The sequence below is a fragment of the Tetrao urogallus genome, assembly GCF_951394365.1.
Source record: "Tetrao urogallus genome assembly, chromosome: Z".
In the NCBI taxonomy this organism is placed as follows: Eukaryota; Metazoa; Chordata; class Aves; order Galliformes; family Phasianidae; genus Tetrao; species Tetrao urogallus.
This window is the reverse complement of record NC_136816.1, coordinates 49125756-49141547: the sequence shown is the minus strand read 5'-3', so window position 1 is coordinate 49141547 and position 15792 is coordinate 49125756. Positions and strand designations below refer to the sequence as shown.

Genomic DNA, 15792 nt, shown 5'->3' with positions numbered 1-15792 from the left:
TGCTGACAGAGATGACCAGGGTACTTATTTCAGTAGAAAATCCAAGGCAGTCAATGAACAGGTGCATGTCTGAGAGAAAAATAGATTTGGAAGCATGCTTTGGAAGCATGTTCTCTTTCAGGGCTGTTAGAACAGTTACACTCTGCCAGGGGACAAAGTCATAAAACTGGGATAGGGCAAGAGAAGCACCCAACTGGATGGAGGTGCTCCTGAATGTCCAGCCAGGCACTGAATTCTCATCTGTGCAGGCAATGTTACTGCTTCATGAGGTGACTCTGGTGCCACTCCTCCATTTGCATTGAATTATACTTCCCAGATCAAATGCTGCCTGCTGCCACCTCCGTGCTTCAAGTAGTTTTTGACTCTCCCAACGACATTTCTGGCAGAGACAAACCTCAACAAAGCAGAACAGAAGACACACAGCAGTACTAGCTGTGAATGAGAATATAGGTAAAAGTAGGCTAAGATTTTGTTTATATAGCTGTAGAACCTTTGTCACTTCAAGCACCATCTAACATCTTGTGGAAGAGGGCTTGTGTGTGTAAATTCTTCTATTTAAATACGGGAGGATTTTGAGGTAGTAAAGGACAACGAAGTAGCGAAGGGTCTGGAGCACAGGTCTTATGAGGAGCCACTGAAGGGATTGTTCAGTACAGAGAAGAGGAGGGTCAGGGGAGACATTATTGTTCTTTACAACAGCCTGAAAGGAGGTTGTGGTGAGGTGGGGGTTGAACTGTTCTCCTGAGTAACAGTGATAGGATGGAAGCCTGGGGTTGCACCAGGGGAGGTTCTGTCTGGATATTAGGAAACATTTCTTCTCAGAAAAAGAGATGGGACACTGGAATGGATTGCCCAGGGAAGTGGTGGAGTCACAGTCCCTGGAGGTGTTCAAGAACGCGGAAATGTGGCACTGAGGGACATGGTTTAGTGGGCACAGTGGTGATGGGTTGATGGCTGCATTTTTGATGGTTGATGGTTGCTTTTCCAACTTTAATGAGTCTATGATTTTACACCTGCTGTGTTGGTTGTTCACCCCTTGCTTTCCTATTTGCTTCTGTTTCCTGGTGTAGCAAGAAGCATGTGAGTGCCAGCTTGCAGTAACTGCACAGGTTCATGTGGACAGATCCTCCTTGGAGGAAGGGCTCATCTGGTTTCCAGGGTAAGTTCTCAGAAGGGTAGATGGCCAAGTCTGACAGAAAGCGTCAGTGGAAAGGTCACAGAAATGGATGCACTACAGTGTGTCTTCTGCACAGTCTTCTGAGAGACAAACCAGCATTCCCTTTGACATACCTTCTATGTCTGGAAGGGACTTGTATCTGCATGAACTCTGCAAATGGTTCTATGAACCTTCCTGCTAGCAGGGGTACAGCTAGCAGCATAGCCTAGGTCCCTGCATATAGTAATATAGTGTGAGTCTGTCTAGCTTATTTTAAGTGATATATTGCCAAATTCTGATCCTGTTTGTCAGGCTGACTAATACCTCAGGTTATCCCATTAATTTCAGGTATTGCTGCCCAGACAGTGCAATGATACCTAGGAAATGAGAACACAATCTAGCCAGTTACGGTTATGTGACTGAGTTTTTACTGCTAAGCACAATGTGCCCTACCCAACTTATTTGATTTAGCAGGTGCTTTACTGGCATTTAAAATATTTTGCATATGATCATAATGCATCCTGAGGGGAAAAAAAGCCAACCTTAACATTTTATTAGTGAGACTTCTGCTGTTCCCCTAAAATAAGGCAATCAAACAGACAATTTATATTGCAGAGCCTTGGACCTTTACTTTCCAGGACTGTAAAACAAAACCCCAGACCCCGCACTTTCTGCATCTGGTTGACATTTGAATAAAACTGCCAGAGTGCAAACAAGATTTGAGACAACATCTCCAGCAAGCTCTGCTGTGAGTCTAAAAATATTCTTGGCTAACTTACTTTTAAGGCCATATGTTGAAAAAAAAAAAACCAACAACCCAAAACTTCAGTAGAATTTATTGCAATAACGGATTTGCCAAACTACTTAAGACATTTTGGGAAGATTATAGTGAAGTACATTAGTTGCTGACTTGACAATTTGCTATGCTCACTGCTTGTATATTGGATTCTGATATTCACGCTGAGAGTTGATCCGACTTTCTAGTACATTTTAGCAAGAAACCTGCCAAGTGTCTACTGGCTTATTAAATGCTGGGAAACCAAAGGTCAGCTGTGTTTATAAGCCACAGCAAAGACACTGTGGATGGTACACAAGATTTCCTCATGGCATTTTCCATATTCAGACTTTCAGAGGAGGACTGGGTGAGGGCTGGTTTCACTGGTTGCCTCAGAGTCCCTCCTGGTTTGCCTCAAAGTCCCCTGGCCACGTGCTTAGAAGCTGCAGAGAAGCAGTTCTATTTCCACTGTGCCATCTATTCCCTACATTGCTGCGTCTAATGATTACTGTGCCTTTGAATCTCGTTCATAGGGCCACAGCCAGAGCATGCTCCTGGTACAGCCCTGCTGCAGCAGGGCCCATCACAGAGGGCAAACCTGCCCTGCCTCCACAGCCCATCCCAGGAGCTGATTTCTCCAAGGCTGCTGCAGAGTGAAAGAAGCTGCTGTTGGGAAGTTGCTGTGTTCTGTGCCTGACCCAAAACCGGCTGTGCCTGGGGGAGACCTCCTGCATACTCCACCAGACTTCTGATTGGTGTTCTCTCACTTGCCCGCTGTGGCAATTCTGCTTTGCAAGCACTCCAGTCACCTTTACCACTTCTGATTTCAATCCGGTTTTACACGGCTGGAGATTGTCCTAGTGTGATGCACTAGTTTCCCCATAAAGGCTAACCCTTGCCCTCCTTGCCAAAGCAAACATTCTTACAAAGGCAGTGGAATCACTCTCACAGTCAATAAAATTTTCTTCCATATCATGCTATACAGAACACATTGCTGTCGACATTTCTTACATCTTTATTATATGGTTTTATTACATTTACTTGTCTGACATGCGAAGGTAACAGAAAATTCCTCCTCTTTCTATAAAGGTGCTTACCAATACATAAAGTGGAGATGTGTAAAAAAACAACCAAACCAAACCAAAAAACAATCACAAAAACATGCTTATTTAAAACACAAGAGGACAAGAAGTTGAAACTTGATCATTTAAATCATTTTAACATAGAAGCCATTCTGAAGGATCTGTGCTGCAGACAACAATCTCACTGAGATTCACCTTGCTTTAAGCACTGCTTACAACAGACTGATGGAGAGTGACATGAGAAACAAACCTACGTTTTAATGGAAGATAGCTGCAAAACAAATTGCTTTTTAACTGTTGGAAAGAACTGGGGAAAAAAAAAAAAAAAAAAAAGAAGTGATTTTCTTATTTTTAGTTTTTATTTTTATTTTTATTTTTATTTTTTCCCTGCCATTATCACCACCGGAGACATTTGCGCACTCTCCCAGCAGCGGGCGGGGAAACCCGGCCATACCCACGCACTGCGGGCCGCCAGGGCAGCGGCAACGGGTAACATCTCTGACCAAACAAGCGGCGGGAGCTCCCGGGTTTGGCGATGTAATCCGCTCCCGACGGCTCGAAGAGAGGGCACGATCAAAGCATTCTTCCGGGGAATTCGCACCCGGGGCTGCCGTTTGGTTAGCCGGCCCGAACCCTGCTAATAAATCCCCTGGGAGAAGGGGCGGGATAGGAGGACAGGGAGGGGGCCTCGTCTCCTGCACCTGCACGCCTGCCATCCCCATCCCCGCCGCTCGAAGCGCGATGCGGAGCCGGACCAGCGGCACCTTCCGAGGGGGAGAGATGTCCTGACGGTCTCGCGAATGCTTCTGAGCTGCTTTTCCTCTGCCGACTTGGCGCGCACACGCACTGGGATCGGGCAGAGTCCCTCGCGGTCACTCCCCGACCCCACCCCGGTCCCGGAGCTCAGCCACAGCCGCTGCAGCGCCCTCCATCGGCACAACGCTGTGCTCCCGTGCAGCGCGGCGGTTCCCGAGGGCAGGATAGGGAAACGTTTCCCCGAGGAAGCTCCAGAAAGGTTCTGCGTAGCTCCCCGGGTGATGATGACGGTGAGGAGGGAACACCGGTTTGAGGAGGGGGCCGTGATAGAGGCCGTCACAGCGGGCGCTGCGCTGAGCATTTCCCAGCTTGGAAACCAACGCCCGCTCCATCCTGTCCCGTCCCTTCCCGTCCTGTCCCATCGCATCTCGCAACGGTCGCTGCTGTCACCGCGGGCTAAAAGGAAGCAGGAGCCGATGTGGGGCCGCAGTAGCGCTCCCCGCGGCTCTCCCGTCCCCCGAGGAAGGGGAAACGGAGCGCCCCGCAGAACAGAGCTCAAACAGGAGGAGAAAGAGAATGTTACACAAACATGCTTTAAAGTCATGGCTGGATTTCACAGTTCCCTGTGGATAAAGTAAACAGGAGGGAAACTGTTTTGTAATTTACGCCAGCGGCCCGCAGAAACCGTACTTTGTAATTTGGTGTCGGTTTACAAGAAAAAGGGACTTCTGTTTCCTAACCTAGCAGGTTCTTTGTCATGCCCGCGCCTTTTAAGAAAGACCCCAAGGGGGAAAGTGTAATTCCTTAGGTATTTGCCTTTTCGTCATGCCTGTAAGCAGCAGCGGGAGACTCTTTGGGAATGAACGCTACCTGCCGTCGAGGACGCGTTTCCCCGAAGCGAGTGCGGCGAGCTGCATTCTGAGTAGGCGAACGCTGCACGGGGACGCGCGGCTTCCGCACACCTCGGCCGAACAACGAGGGCCCAATCCGGCGGCTGTCCTCGGCCCCCCCGCCGCAGATGCTGCAGCCCCCGGGGCGCTCGCCCGACAGGGAGGGGCTGAGGGCGGCGGCACGGCGCGTTCCCGTCCGCTGAGCCACGAGCGTGGGTTGTCTGCGCGTGCTGCACGCGCCGCTCACAGAAATACGTTTGCCCTTACAGGAGAATGTTTTCGGTGTATAGTTGACATATTGTTGGCTTTCGATCAGCACACCGATGAGCGCCTTTTTTTTTTCTCACTTTCCTCCCTTCCTTCCCCTCCTTTCCTTCCTTCCTTTTCTTCTTTCCCAGGGCATACCCCATTTATTCTGACTTTCCTCCGCTAGGCGCCGAGCGGGTCCAAGCTGAGTGTCATCCCCATTCGCCCCCTCCCGCTCCCGTTTGCAGCCGCGCTCCGCAGACCCGACTTCGGGCGACAGTGTTGGTCCACCCGGCTCTGGAAGCACGGCAGCCGTCGGAGAACGGGAGGAGAGAAAGAGCTCTTCCGCGGCTCATTGCAAGTGTCACGGTGCGAACGTTACGGAGTTAACGAATACTTTGCCCCTCGGTGTTACAGGGAGTGCGGGAAAATCACAGAGGTATCGCTGTGTTTCCAGACTCGAAATAAAGTCATTTCCACGCATTTCCCTCCTCGCAGCGGGACAAAGAACGACGACAAACGAAAAGCTCCGTGAGCGTTCCACCTTTCCCCACCACGTTCCCCCGCCGCGCTCCCCGTGGGCTGGCGTGCGTCTGTCACCCCCACACGCGTCACTCCTCTCTCTCCTCTCCTCTCCTCCTCCCGTTCTCCCCACGGTTATGACCCGCACCCGCCGCCGCCGCCGCCCTGCTCCCCTCCGCACCGCCCCCACGCGCGTCCCCGCGCCCCCCACGCCCGTCCGCACACACGCGCGGCGGCTGGCAGGCGAGCGGCGGGGCGGGGCGGTGTCGGCGCGGGCCAATGAGGGCGGCGGCCGCGCGGAGCGGGCCCGATGGGCGGCGCGGGCGGCCGTGGACGGCGCTGATAACGCGGCGGGGCCGCAGCGGCGCGGCGAGGCGGTCGCGGTCCCGGTCTCGTTGGCGGCGACAGCGCTCTCTTTGCCCGCACCCGTCAGAACCCCCCCGGTGTCACCGGACGGCGTGGCGCCCCGTGGGTCGCGGGAGCCCGGCGCTTAGCCTGCCGGCCTGGGGCACCGAACTCGGGTAAGAGCCTCGGCGGCGGCGAGGACGGGAGTTCGGAGCCATAGATTCCCGAGTGCAAAGGCAGTGGAGCTCCAGCACCGCCGTGCGTGGTTGGCGGGAGCCGGCGGGTGCTGTCATCCCACGGCCGCGCCGGGGCTGTTCCTCCCGCTCTCTCCCCGCCCTTCTCCCCGCGGCAGACGCGCTCCGGCCGGCGCGCAGTTCTCGGGGCAGCGGCCGTCGAGGAAGCTGAGGGGAGCCCCGCGGGTTCCGGGGCACGGGACCAAGGGGCGCGGAGGGAGGCATCTGGCGGTTCGCGCCGTGCCTGTCCGACCGCGGGCGGGTAGCTTGACCCTTCTCTTGCAGCTGCGGCGTGGAGCAGCCATGTCCGAAGGACGCGCCGCTGGCGAGTGGGAGATCGACGTGGAGAGCCTGGAGGGGGAAGCGACCGAGGGCCTCGGCGCTCCGAGGGAGGAGGAAGAGGAGGAAGGCGAGGAGGCGACGGCGGCCCCACGGCGGGGCGGCGGCAGTGAGCCGCGGAAACTGAGCCGCACGCCCAAGTGCGCCCGGTGCCGCAACCACGGCGTGGTGTCGTGCCTGAAGGGACACAAGCGGTTCTGCCGCTGGCGCGACTGCCAGTGCGCCAACTGCCTGCTGGTGGTGGAGCGGCAGCGGGTGATGGCCGCGCAGGTGGCACTGCGCCGGCAGCAGGCCACCGAGGTGAGGCGGAGCGGTCGGGTCGGGAGGTCGGGTCGGGACAGGACGGGACGGGTGGCCCCGGCTGACGGCGCCGCCCGCCCGCTCTCCTAGGACAAGAAGGGGCTGGCCGGGAAGCAAGCGAGCCTGGAGCGCAAAGCTGTCTACCAGAGGCACGTCCGGACACCCAGCCTGCTGGCCAAGAGCATCTTGGAAGGTAGGTCCGGCGACGCCGAGCCTCCAGTGCAGCTGAAGTCGGCGGGGCTGCCTCAGCCGAAGTAACGCGGAGCGGCCTCGGCGCCGCCCGGGCGCGGTGCCGTCGGGCTCCTCCGCGGCTCCCGCTCTGCGTGGGTGGAATCGGCGCGGCAGGACCTCAGTTCCCCCCTCAAATAATGCCTGAAATGTTAGCGGCGGTAATCTGAAATTTGAGAGTTAGTGTTACAAGCCGACATTCTTCTGACATGAGTACCCAGCCGTGTTCTGCGGTGCCGGGCAACTCATTTGCGGCCGTATCCATCAGCAAAGGAGTAAATCAAACCGCTTTCTTTCTGAAGAGAAAGCTTAACACAGCAGCTCTGTTTATTGCGTTACCAATGGTGAGATAGGCACGGCAGGCTGCTCGGATTTTTTTTCCTGCTGAAAATGTCAGCTGCAGAAACAAGACGTTGGAAAGATCCATGTCTTAATGAGCATGTATATATTATAGTTCTCTCTGTCTCTTCGGATCAAGCCCCAATTTATGTCTGTGGCTGCTATAATTATTTTCCAAGTTGTAGCCTTGTAGCATTATGATCATCAAGTTCTTTTTATTATTGTTATTATTTTTTAATAGAAAGCTCTTTTCTTTGCCTGTGTGTGTACAGTTCTGTCCTGTTAAACTTTACTCTAATTTTCTCCTTCAATTCATTCTTTAAAAAAAAAAAAATCTCTTTTTTCATGTATTTATCTTAACTTTCTTTTTCTTTTCTCCTAGTTCTCCTTGGAATTTTCTACCATCTGTAACAATATGATCATAGTGATTCATCTTTAGAGAATAGGAATGGCAGCAGCTATAGGTATAGATATCTTCCTTGGCAATGGGGAAACTGTGTGAGAGGAGTGGAACTGAATACGGGCAAAATCCTCTTCTTGCTCTTGTTATCAGTTCCATAATTCAATAGGATTACCTCACTGGGTAGAGCAAACAGGATCGGACCCTGTCAGTTATGTTAAATTAGTACATTAGCTGAATGCACTGGATATTTGTTTTATTAATGTAGTACTTCAGTTCTGAGTAGGTGGAATATTTGAGTACTTGTTTACCATGTTTATTAAAAATACTGCATTATTAAGCCGTGCGGTTCAGTACTGATCATAATGCATGGCAGGGTATTGCCTTTTTTCAGTCTGCTGCTTCCAATGGCCACTGTAAATGGCTGCTCAGCTAGCTCTGGGGAAAAAATGCAGGGCAGAGCCGCAGGGCTGGCTTCTCTGCATGCAGGGAGTGGGGAAGGATGTGCCTGAGGGCGCAGGGATGGCAACTGAGGTGGCACAGTGATGAGGGTAGGAACTGCACAGGGTCTGCAGAACGTGCGCCGTGCCTGGTGGACAGGCTCTGAAGGGAGCCCCTGGTGCAAGCACAGCTATCATATTTCTCCTGCGTGGTTCCATTCCTAATGCTACTTCGTTGTTTTAGGTTACCGTCCTATTCCAGCAGACGCTTATCTGGGAGGAAACTCACCTTTGCCACCCCCTGTAAGTGACAGGATGAGAAAGAGACGGGCTTTTGCCGATAAAGAGTTGGAGAACATTATGCTAGAAAGAGAGTACAAAGAAAGAGAGATGATGGAAGCTACACAAGCAGCTGCCCTCTTCCTCCCGAACCGCATGGTGCACGGAGCTGAATACAATGCGTACAAAACCGCCTTCAGCCCTGCTCAGGTTGATGCTCCCGGCAAGGAGTTCTGCAATTTCTTACCAACGTGCCTTGATCTAACCATGCAGTACTCGGGATCTGGCAACATGGAACTTATTTCTTCCAATGTCAGTGTAGCTACTACCTACAGGCAGTATCCCCTGCCTTCCAGGTTCTTAGTGTGGCCGAAGTGTGGCCCCATTAGCGATGCTCTCCTCTACCAGCAGTGCCTGCTGAACGCTACCACTGTCCAAGCTCTCAAACCGGGGACAGGCTGGAACGCCAAGGTGGCACAAAGCCCGGAGTGTCCGAACACTGAGCAGGACATCATGTCTCCGAAACTGGAGAATCCACTCCTCCTGACCCACACACCTGACATCCAGCAGGCATGCAGTGAGGTGCCGTGCCTTCCCCAGGAGGCTCGGGAGAGGTCAGCCTTCTCTCCTCCAAAAAGGACTTTCTCTCAGATTTCCGATAAGGATTCTCTGGCTCCTCAAGAACAGGCACTGAGCAAGGTCAGCAAAGACACGGCCAAGCCCGCTCCACCTATCAAATACAATCCATTTCAGTCACTGTTCCCGCAGACATTTCCAGACAAATCGGGAGCAGAGCTGAGAGCATCGTTTATGAAAGAGACTTTTGAAGAAGCATCTAAGAAATACAGGGAGTTCAGCATTAAAGAGAACCAGAGATACAAGTTTACTATAGATAAATGTACAAAAGACTTCTTTGGACCCAAACAGGCCACAACAAAACTGTCAGCAGCTGAGCCACTGTCGTTTTCAGTTGAATCCATCCTTAAATGACCTTGTGCAGAGGCTAATGTCACCCAGTGAATAAACTGCAACATCAGTGTAGAGAGCTTGTGTGCTTCGCCTTCTGCAGAATTACTACTGCCCACCTTTTCTCTTAAAAGATTTGTATAGAGGAGTTTCTGCTGTAAATGGTAATTCTTTCTTTTTTTTCTCAAAATGGCATACATAAACGTTGTTTATACAAACATGCATGTTTTCAGAAGAAAAGTGAATTTATTTTTAAAAATTGAAATGGCACATACAGAAGACTGTAGTGTTCTTTTAAGCAGAACTCCAGACCACTCAATAAAATGAGTTTACCTGCAAAAACAGATCTTCTTTGCCCTGCCAGTAATATCCCCTGATCTTAGTTGTGTCTCTAGTCTCTTGCAATCAAGTGTGCTCTGCTGTCAGAACACACCTATTCCTTTGTGGGCTGATACCGATGTACTGAGTTATCTTGGTGGGGTATGTGGTCACCCTGCTTTCACCTTCCAGTACCTAAGGGAAGAGATGCATGTAGACTAGTATGAATTGGAAGGCTTCTGTTATTAACTGAAATTTGCTGTTCTTAATTTGAAGGTGAAGTGCTTGCTAGCATAGAGACTGACTTAGCCCGTACCTCTCTACAAAAGCTTCTGTTCCTAAAGCAAAGACTTACTGGGTAGACTGTGTTTGGGGATAATGAGCTTTTTGGTTTTTTTGAGTCTTTTGGGGATAATGAGTTTTTTGGGGTGAGTTTTTGAATAAAAAATCCTCTTTTTTAAATTCAGTTTTTGAATAAATGCTTTTATTTTGAATAGATGCTTTTGGCTGACTTCGCTGTTCCTCTGGGTTTTCACTCCTTAGAATATTTCCATCCTAAAAGCATTTAATTCTGACCTGCAATAGTCTGAGAGTCTCGAGCTGTGGTAATTGGAATGACTGTAAAAATGGTGCACAGAATCCTTATTGCTAGTGAGAAGTCAAGTCACGATCTCTCTGTTTTGTAATTCTGGGCCCTTTTGCAGGGATAATAGAAAGAAAGCAGTAGAATTTACCCCAGAAAGTGAGGTGCCCTTGGTGCTGTGGTTACAGAGTTACAGCTCTCACTGTGACTGAGCTCAAAGGAAACTTTCTGAACTTGTGGTATTTTGAGTTTTTTTCCTGTATTTCAACATTGGCATTTCCACTTACTGCTTGTGCCTCGGTTACTCCTGTTAACATTTCAACCCAGCAGAAGCTGCTTGGTCAGCTGAAGGGAGCTGTGGTTGTTCTCAATTTTTGTTATTTTCTAAGGGCAAATTCTATGTGTCGTTTCTAGGCAAAATGTCTAGACTCAGAATGGTTTGGGTTGGGAGGGACCTTTAAGATCATGTAGTTCCAACTCCCCTGCTATAGGCAGGGACACCTCCCTGTAGACCAGGTTGCTCAGAGTCCCATCCAGCCTGGCCTTAAGCACCTCCAGGGAGAGGGCACACTATTATTTTCTGATCTTACAACATTCACCATACAGCTTGAACGATCATTTCGCTGTAAATAAATCTGAACACAAGCATTGCTCACTTTGCATCTCTGACCACGTTTGATGTTGGTGCTGAGTGGTGTTGTGGGGGGACAAGCTGCTATTTGTGCATGGGGTGAATTGTTTGCCAGAGTGCTTTTCTGAGACCCATGAGTGGCTTGATGCTATTGCCAATCACCTCGTTCAAGCAGCAAGCTCTGCCTTTTGCTTGGAGAAAAAGCATTTTAACACGTGTAAATTTTGTATGACTTGTTTTTTAAAACAAATAGAAAAGAAACATGTTGTTTCAGGCAATAATAATAAACGATAACACAAACTTAACAGGATTTTGACACCAGCCAGAGTTTTACTTTACAGAATCATTCATACTGACCAGACTTTGCCTGCTTGGAAACACATCTCCAATGCAATGAATCGCTTTTTCACATGCTCAGACTCTGTCTTTTGCTCAGCTGCCATTAGAGGGAGATGGACCTTGCTTGGGAGCCGGGGCTTCTCATCAGTCAGTTCGGCAGTCACACCAAGCTGAGCAGCTTTTACATGGAGCAAAATTCTTCACACTTAATATTAATTTGCTTTCACCAGAGCTTTCCTTCTTTGGCTGAACTGGACATAACATACTAACAATAAGTTTTAATTTTATCAGAGTTGCTTTGTTATTACAAATATGAATCATTTTGTTGTTCAAGCTGCTGGAGTAAAGTAGGATGGCAGATGAAAGACAGTTCAGGAACACATAGTAAAGCAATAAGTACTGTAATTAGTCCTCCATAAACACATTTTACTTTTTGCCTGACAATGAGCACATCTAACACCATTCAATTTTGCATCTGAAATATTTTTTAAGGAAGTCACTTGTCTTTATTTATCATTACAAAAGACCAGAAAACCACAGCCCTCCAAAACACTTGCCATCTCTTGACCTTTTAAAGAGCCAGTTCAACTAAAGGGATGAAAACCCTCAAAGTACTCAAAATACACAAAGTACTAACCTATACCTATCTGTATCATGTGCACACATAGACGTGGACAGAGGCATCTACACACATACATTGACATACACACATATGCTATGCATACACATATGCATACACACACACCTACATGTACACATACACATGAAGAGACCCACAACCTATGTCTGTGTTCCAGATGATTCTGCCTAAAGCCCAGCCATCAGAAGAGGAGTGACATTTCTATTATTACTTTAAAAACGTGATCGTTAAAGTGAAACTGGAACAAATTTTGCCTGCTTCATTTAAGAAATCAGTCTCACTGGAGTCAGCATTTGGCCATACCATCCCGCTTTCACTTGCTCATTTCTTGTTTCATTAACCATTTATGCTTGTACTTTGTTTCCTTTCATAAAACCTGGGCCCTCCTTAAACTGTTGAAAGCATCTTATATGCCTTGAATGCGTGTTGCTATTGAATCAGTTCTCCTTATGTTGGTTAAAAACATGTATAAGGATTGTTGGAGGATTATTAGTTTGAACAGGCAGACTACTTGTGATTTTCCTCATGCATCTTCACAGTGGATGCATAGCTCTCCTCCCTCAGTCTGCTGCATGTTTCCCTGGACCAGAAGCAGAGATTTGTCCATGTGTGCTGGTGGAGCTGTACAAACTCAGGAAGGGGAGGAGAAGTCATTGCTCTTTCTCTGTGGCCAAAAATGTGATGTGAGACCTGCATGAGAAATCGCTCAGTGCTAGGCAATGAATTCCTTGCAGTATATAAGCTGTTAACATCCTATGCTCCCTATTCCTTAAGCACAGTGTTTGTGGCATTTGCTGTACATGTGGGTGCCTGCACCTCTTGTTCAGAACCACCAGCTTTCTCTGGATATAGCATGCACGTTTGTGCTGTGCTCATGATGTCAGATTGCATTTCCCTTTGCATCCCCCCAACTTTTCTTACACGATGGTGGAACATGCTGGGAAGTTGGCTCTGGGAAGCACAAAGGAAGGACAAACAGCATTTACCCATTTGGTCTGCAAAATACTTCACCTAGCTGGTACTGTTGTCAGAGATGACCAAACACTTACTAAAAGTGCTTAGGTGTACTTAGACAAAAAATGTTTAGGAAGCGTACAGAACTAGAGGATAGAATTCCAAACAGTGCCTGGCTCACTGGCTGGTTGGGAGGCAAGGAGCAGGTGGTGGGGCTCACATGGGGGAGATAGAGTTTACAGATGCTGCAGTGTCAGTGTTCTCCCTCAAGTGATGTGGGACCATTCAGGCAGGCACTGCATTTCCTCCTCTTGGGAAGAGAACCCGCACAGTAGGTGTGGGTTGTTGGCTTCCTGCTGAGGGCAAACTTCTCAGAGCTGATGGCACCAGCACTGCTGGCTCACTGCAAAGCCTGTGTTAAAAATGGGCTTGAGCTCAAGGCATGAGACAGTGGAACACCAGCCATTAGATGAGATCAGGACTGAAACATCTGTCTTGTTTCTGCTGATAAATCGGATCTTCCACACTAAGCAATGGAAAAGAGAGGAAAAATTCTTCATATTCAATGAAGTTATTAAGTTGGAAGAATAGGAATAATGAACAGTTTTTGTTGGAAAGTGGTTGTGGCCTTCTTCCCAATTTTTGTAGAAACTAATTGTAACTGAAATCCACCCAAGCACAAGCAAAAGACTGCCTAGGCAAGCCTACTGATATATTCGCCAGCTGATTAAGTAGCACCAGAGCCTGTGAATGTGAATACTTACCAAAACAAGATGGGGCCTAGAAGTCACTCCGAGGCATGCAAAGATTTTGGGAATGCTGGACCTAATGTCATTGTCGCTCTGACTAGCTGACATTGTGCATCTGTACCTCACTGTAGTCACTCAAATCTTGGCTTCAGACACTGACTAGATTTTCTGTTCATTCCTTGTCAATACAGTTGGTCATGAAACAGGTACATCAGGTTGGTTCTATCTGTGGTACACCAGTCTGTCTTTGTAAAATGAGAGTTCATAGGGGCATCCACTATATCCAGTCTGGTTTTCCCCCACTCATTTCATTTCTACATGAACAGTCCCACAAAGGAGCTGGCTGTGACAAGTTTTTCTAAGTCCAACAGAAAACATGGGTGAACAAACCACTCTCTGAGATGGCTTGCCTCTGGGTTATCAAAACCATACTGAAATCTGGACCTCTATGGAAAGATGCTTTAAGTAGTCACAGAATTGTTGAATCACAGATTTAAAAAGAACAGAATTATGTATATAGATATAAAACCCAAAATCTTAGGGAAAAATATGCATAGGTATAATCAACACCTTTCAGGCAATTGTAGATTTGCTGTAGTGTAAGCAGAGAGATGAAAAAAGCCATCTAGGATCTCAGTAAGTAGCTTGGGAATGTCAGCTAGATGGGAACCTTGCACTTCAACACTTTTGGAAGACCACATTTCATTTAATCTTTTATTTAATTTTGAAATTTATTGACACTTATTACCTTCTGAGCTGTCCTTAGCTTGAAGAGGCAGTACTACTTCTGTTACATCTTCAAACAAGTTTATTAATGGGAATTTAGCACTATGTGATAGAACCAGGGAACAGAACTGCAGCAAGGCTGGCTGGCACCCCTGGAGAGCACCCAGTCTCACTCCTGCCCAGAACAGCTCAACCACAGCAGTTTTGCTCGATCTTTTCTTGGCTAGGTTTGGAATCTCTAGGGATGGAGACTATGCATCTGCTCTTGGCAACCTGCTCCACCGGTTGTACCACACTCACAGGAAAAAGGAATATTTTCTTCAATCTAGATGCATTTTCTTTTATTCCAGAGTGCGCTCATTGACTCTGTCCCACCTGACCATCACTACAGCATGTATCTGTGTTTCCTATATCAGTTATCAGTATTTGATAAGATCTCTCCTGTGCCTTCTCTTCTCCAGGTTGGACAGCCCTGGCTCGCTCAGTATTTCTTCATGCAAGAGATACTCCAGTTCCTTCTTCATGTATTTTGCTGAACTCATTCTGAGACGTACTAGGGAGTTCATCATTAGATATGTCTAACTGAGATGAAAGATATCCACCCTCCGTGTGTTGGCAGCGCTCTGCTAAAAGTAGACCAACATGCTGTTGGATGCATTTGCTGAGTGGAAAACTACAGCATTTTGTTCACCTTGGTGTCCAGTCCAACGGGGCCACTCTGACTCAGAACACGTCGTACAGGATTTGCATTTTGCAATATTACTGCCAAGTGCACTAGAATTAAGAAACCTACCTTCTATTAAATCATTGCATACCTGATGCATGATGGAGTAGGTGCAAAAATAAATGACTTTCTATGAGTGTAGGGTCAGGAAAGAAAGGAAAGGAAAGGAGAAGAAAGGAGAGGAAAGGAGAGGAAAGGAGAGGAAAGGAGAGGAAAGGGAAAAGAGAAAAAAGAGAAAAGAGGGAAAAAGAAAGGGGAAGGGAAGGGAAAGCCCAATAATGGTGAAATTTTGAAAGCATACAAAAAAAAAAACATACAGTAAACCTATCATAACATGATATTAATGTGATATTAAAACTTTACAGCCTGGCTCAAGATGAAGTAGTTGTATATAGCATTACTAAAAAGCTTCATGTTTGAAAGGGCTGAGTCCCCTCAGCTTCAGACGTGATCTCCACCTCGTCACTTACCGCACTGCACTTTCATAAAGAGCCTGAGAAAACTGCAGTCTCATTATCATATTTTAAAATGATTTCAGTTCTTACACTGGCAAACTGATTTGGGATTTGAGTTCAGGAGCAAAGAGCTTTATACCAAAATTGCTTTGCCACTGTTGTGCCTATAAGACTTGCCTGGAAAGACTTTCCTATATCAGTTATCAGTATTTGATAAGATCTCTCCTGTGCCTTGGAAAAAGCAGAAAAAGATAAAAGCTTACTGGTAAGGGCATGACCTGGCAATTGACAGATAAGCCCCATCTAGCTTCCAGCTTGGTGGCTTTGGGGTAGCTGGAGAATGGCAGTTGGGCTGGGTGGAGATCCCAGCACTTGCA

At 48.1% G+C, this 15792-nt stretch overlaps 1 protein-coding gene across 1 annotated transcript; it reads left to right on the top strand.

Annotated features, from left to right (window-relative positions):
• Positions 1 to 6308: 6308 nt before the first annotated feature.
• DMRT2 (doublesex and mab-3 related transcription factor 2) lies at positions 6309 to 9320 on the top strand (the record flags this gene model as incomplete). The annotated part of the gene is made up of 3 exons (XM_079549033.1): positions 6309 to 6644; positions 6735 to 6837; positions 8296 to 9320. 3 exons carry the CDS (start codon positions 6309 to 6311, stop codon positions 9318 to 9320), a joined length of 1464 nt encoding a protein of 487 aa, XP_079405159.1.
• Between the last annotated feature and the right edge of the window lie 6472 nt (positions 9321 to 15792).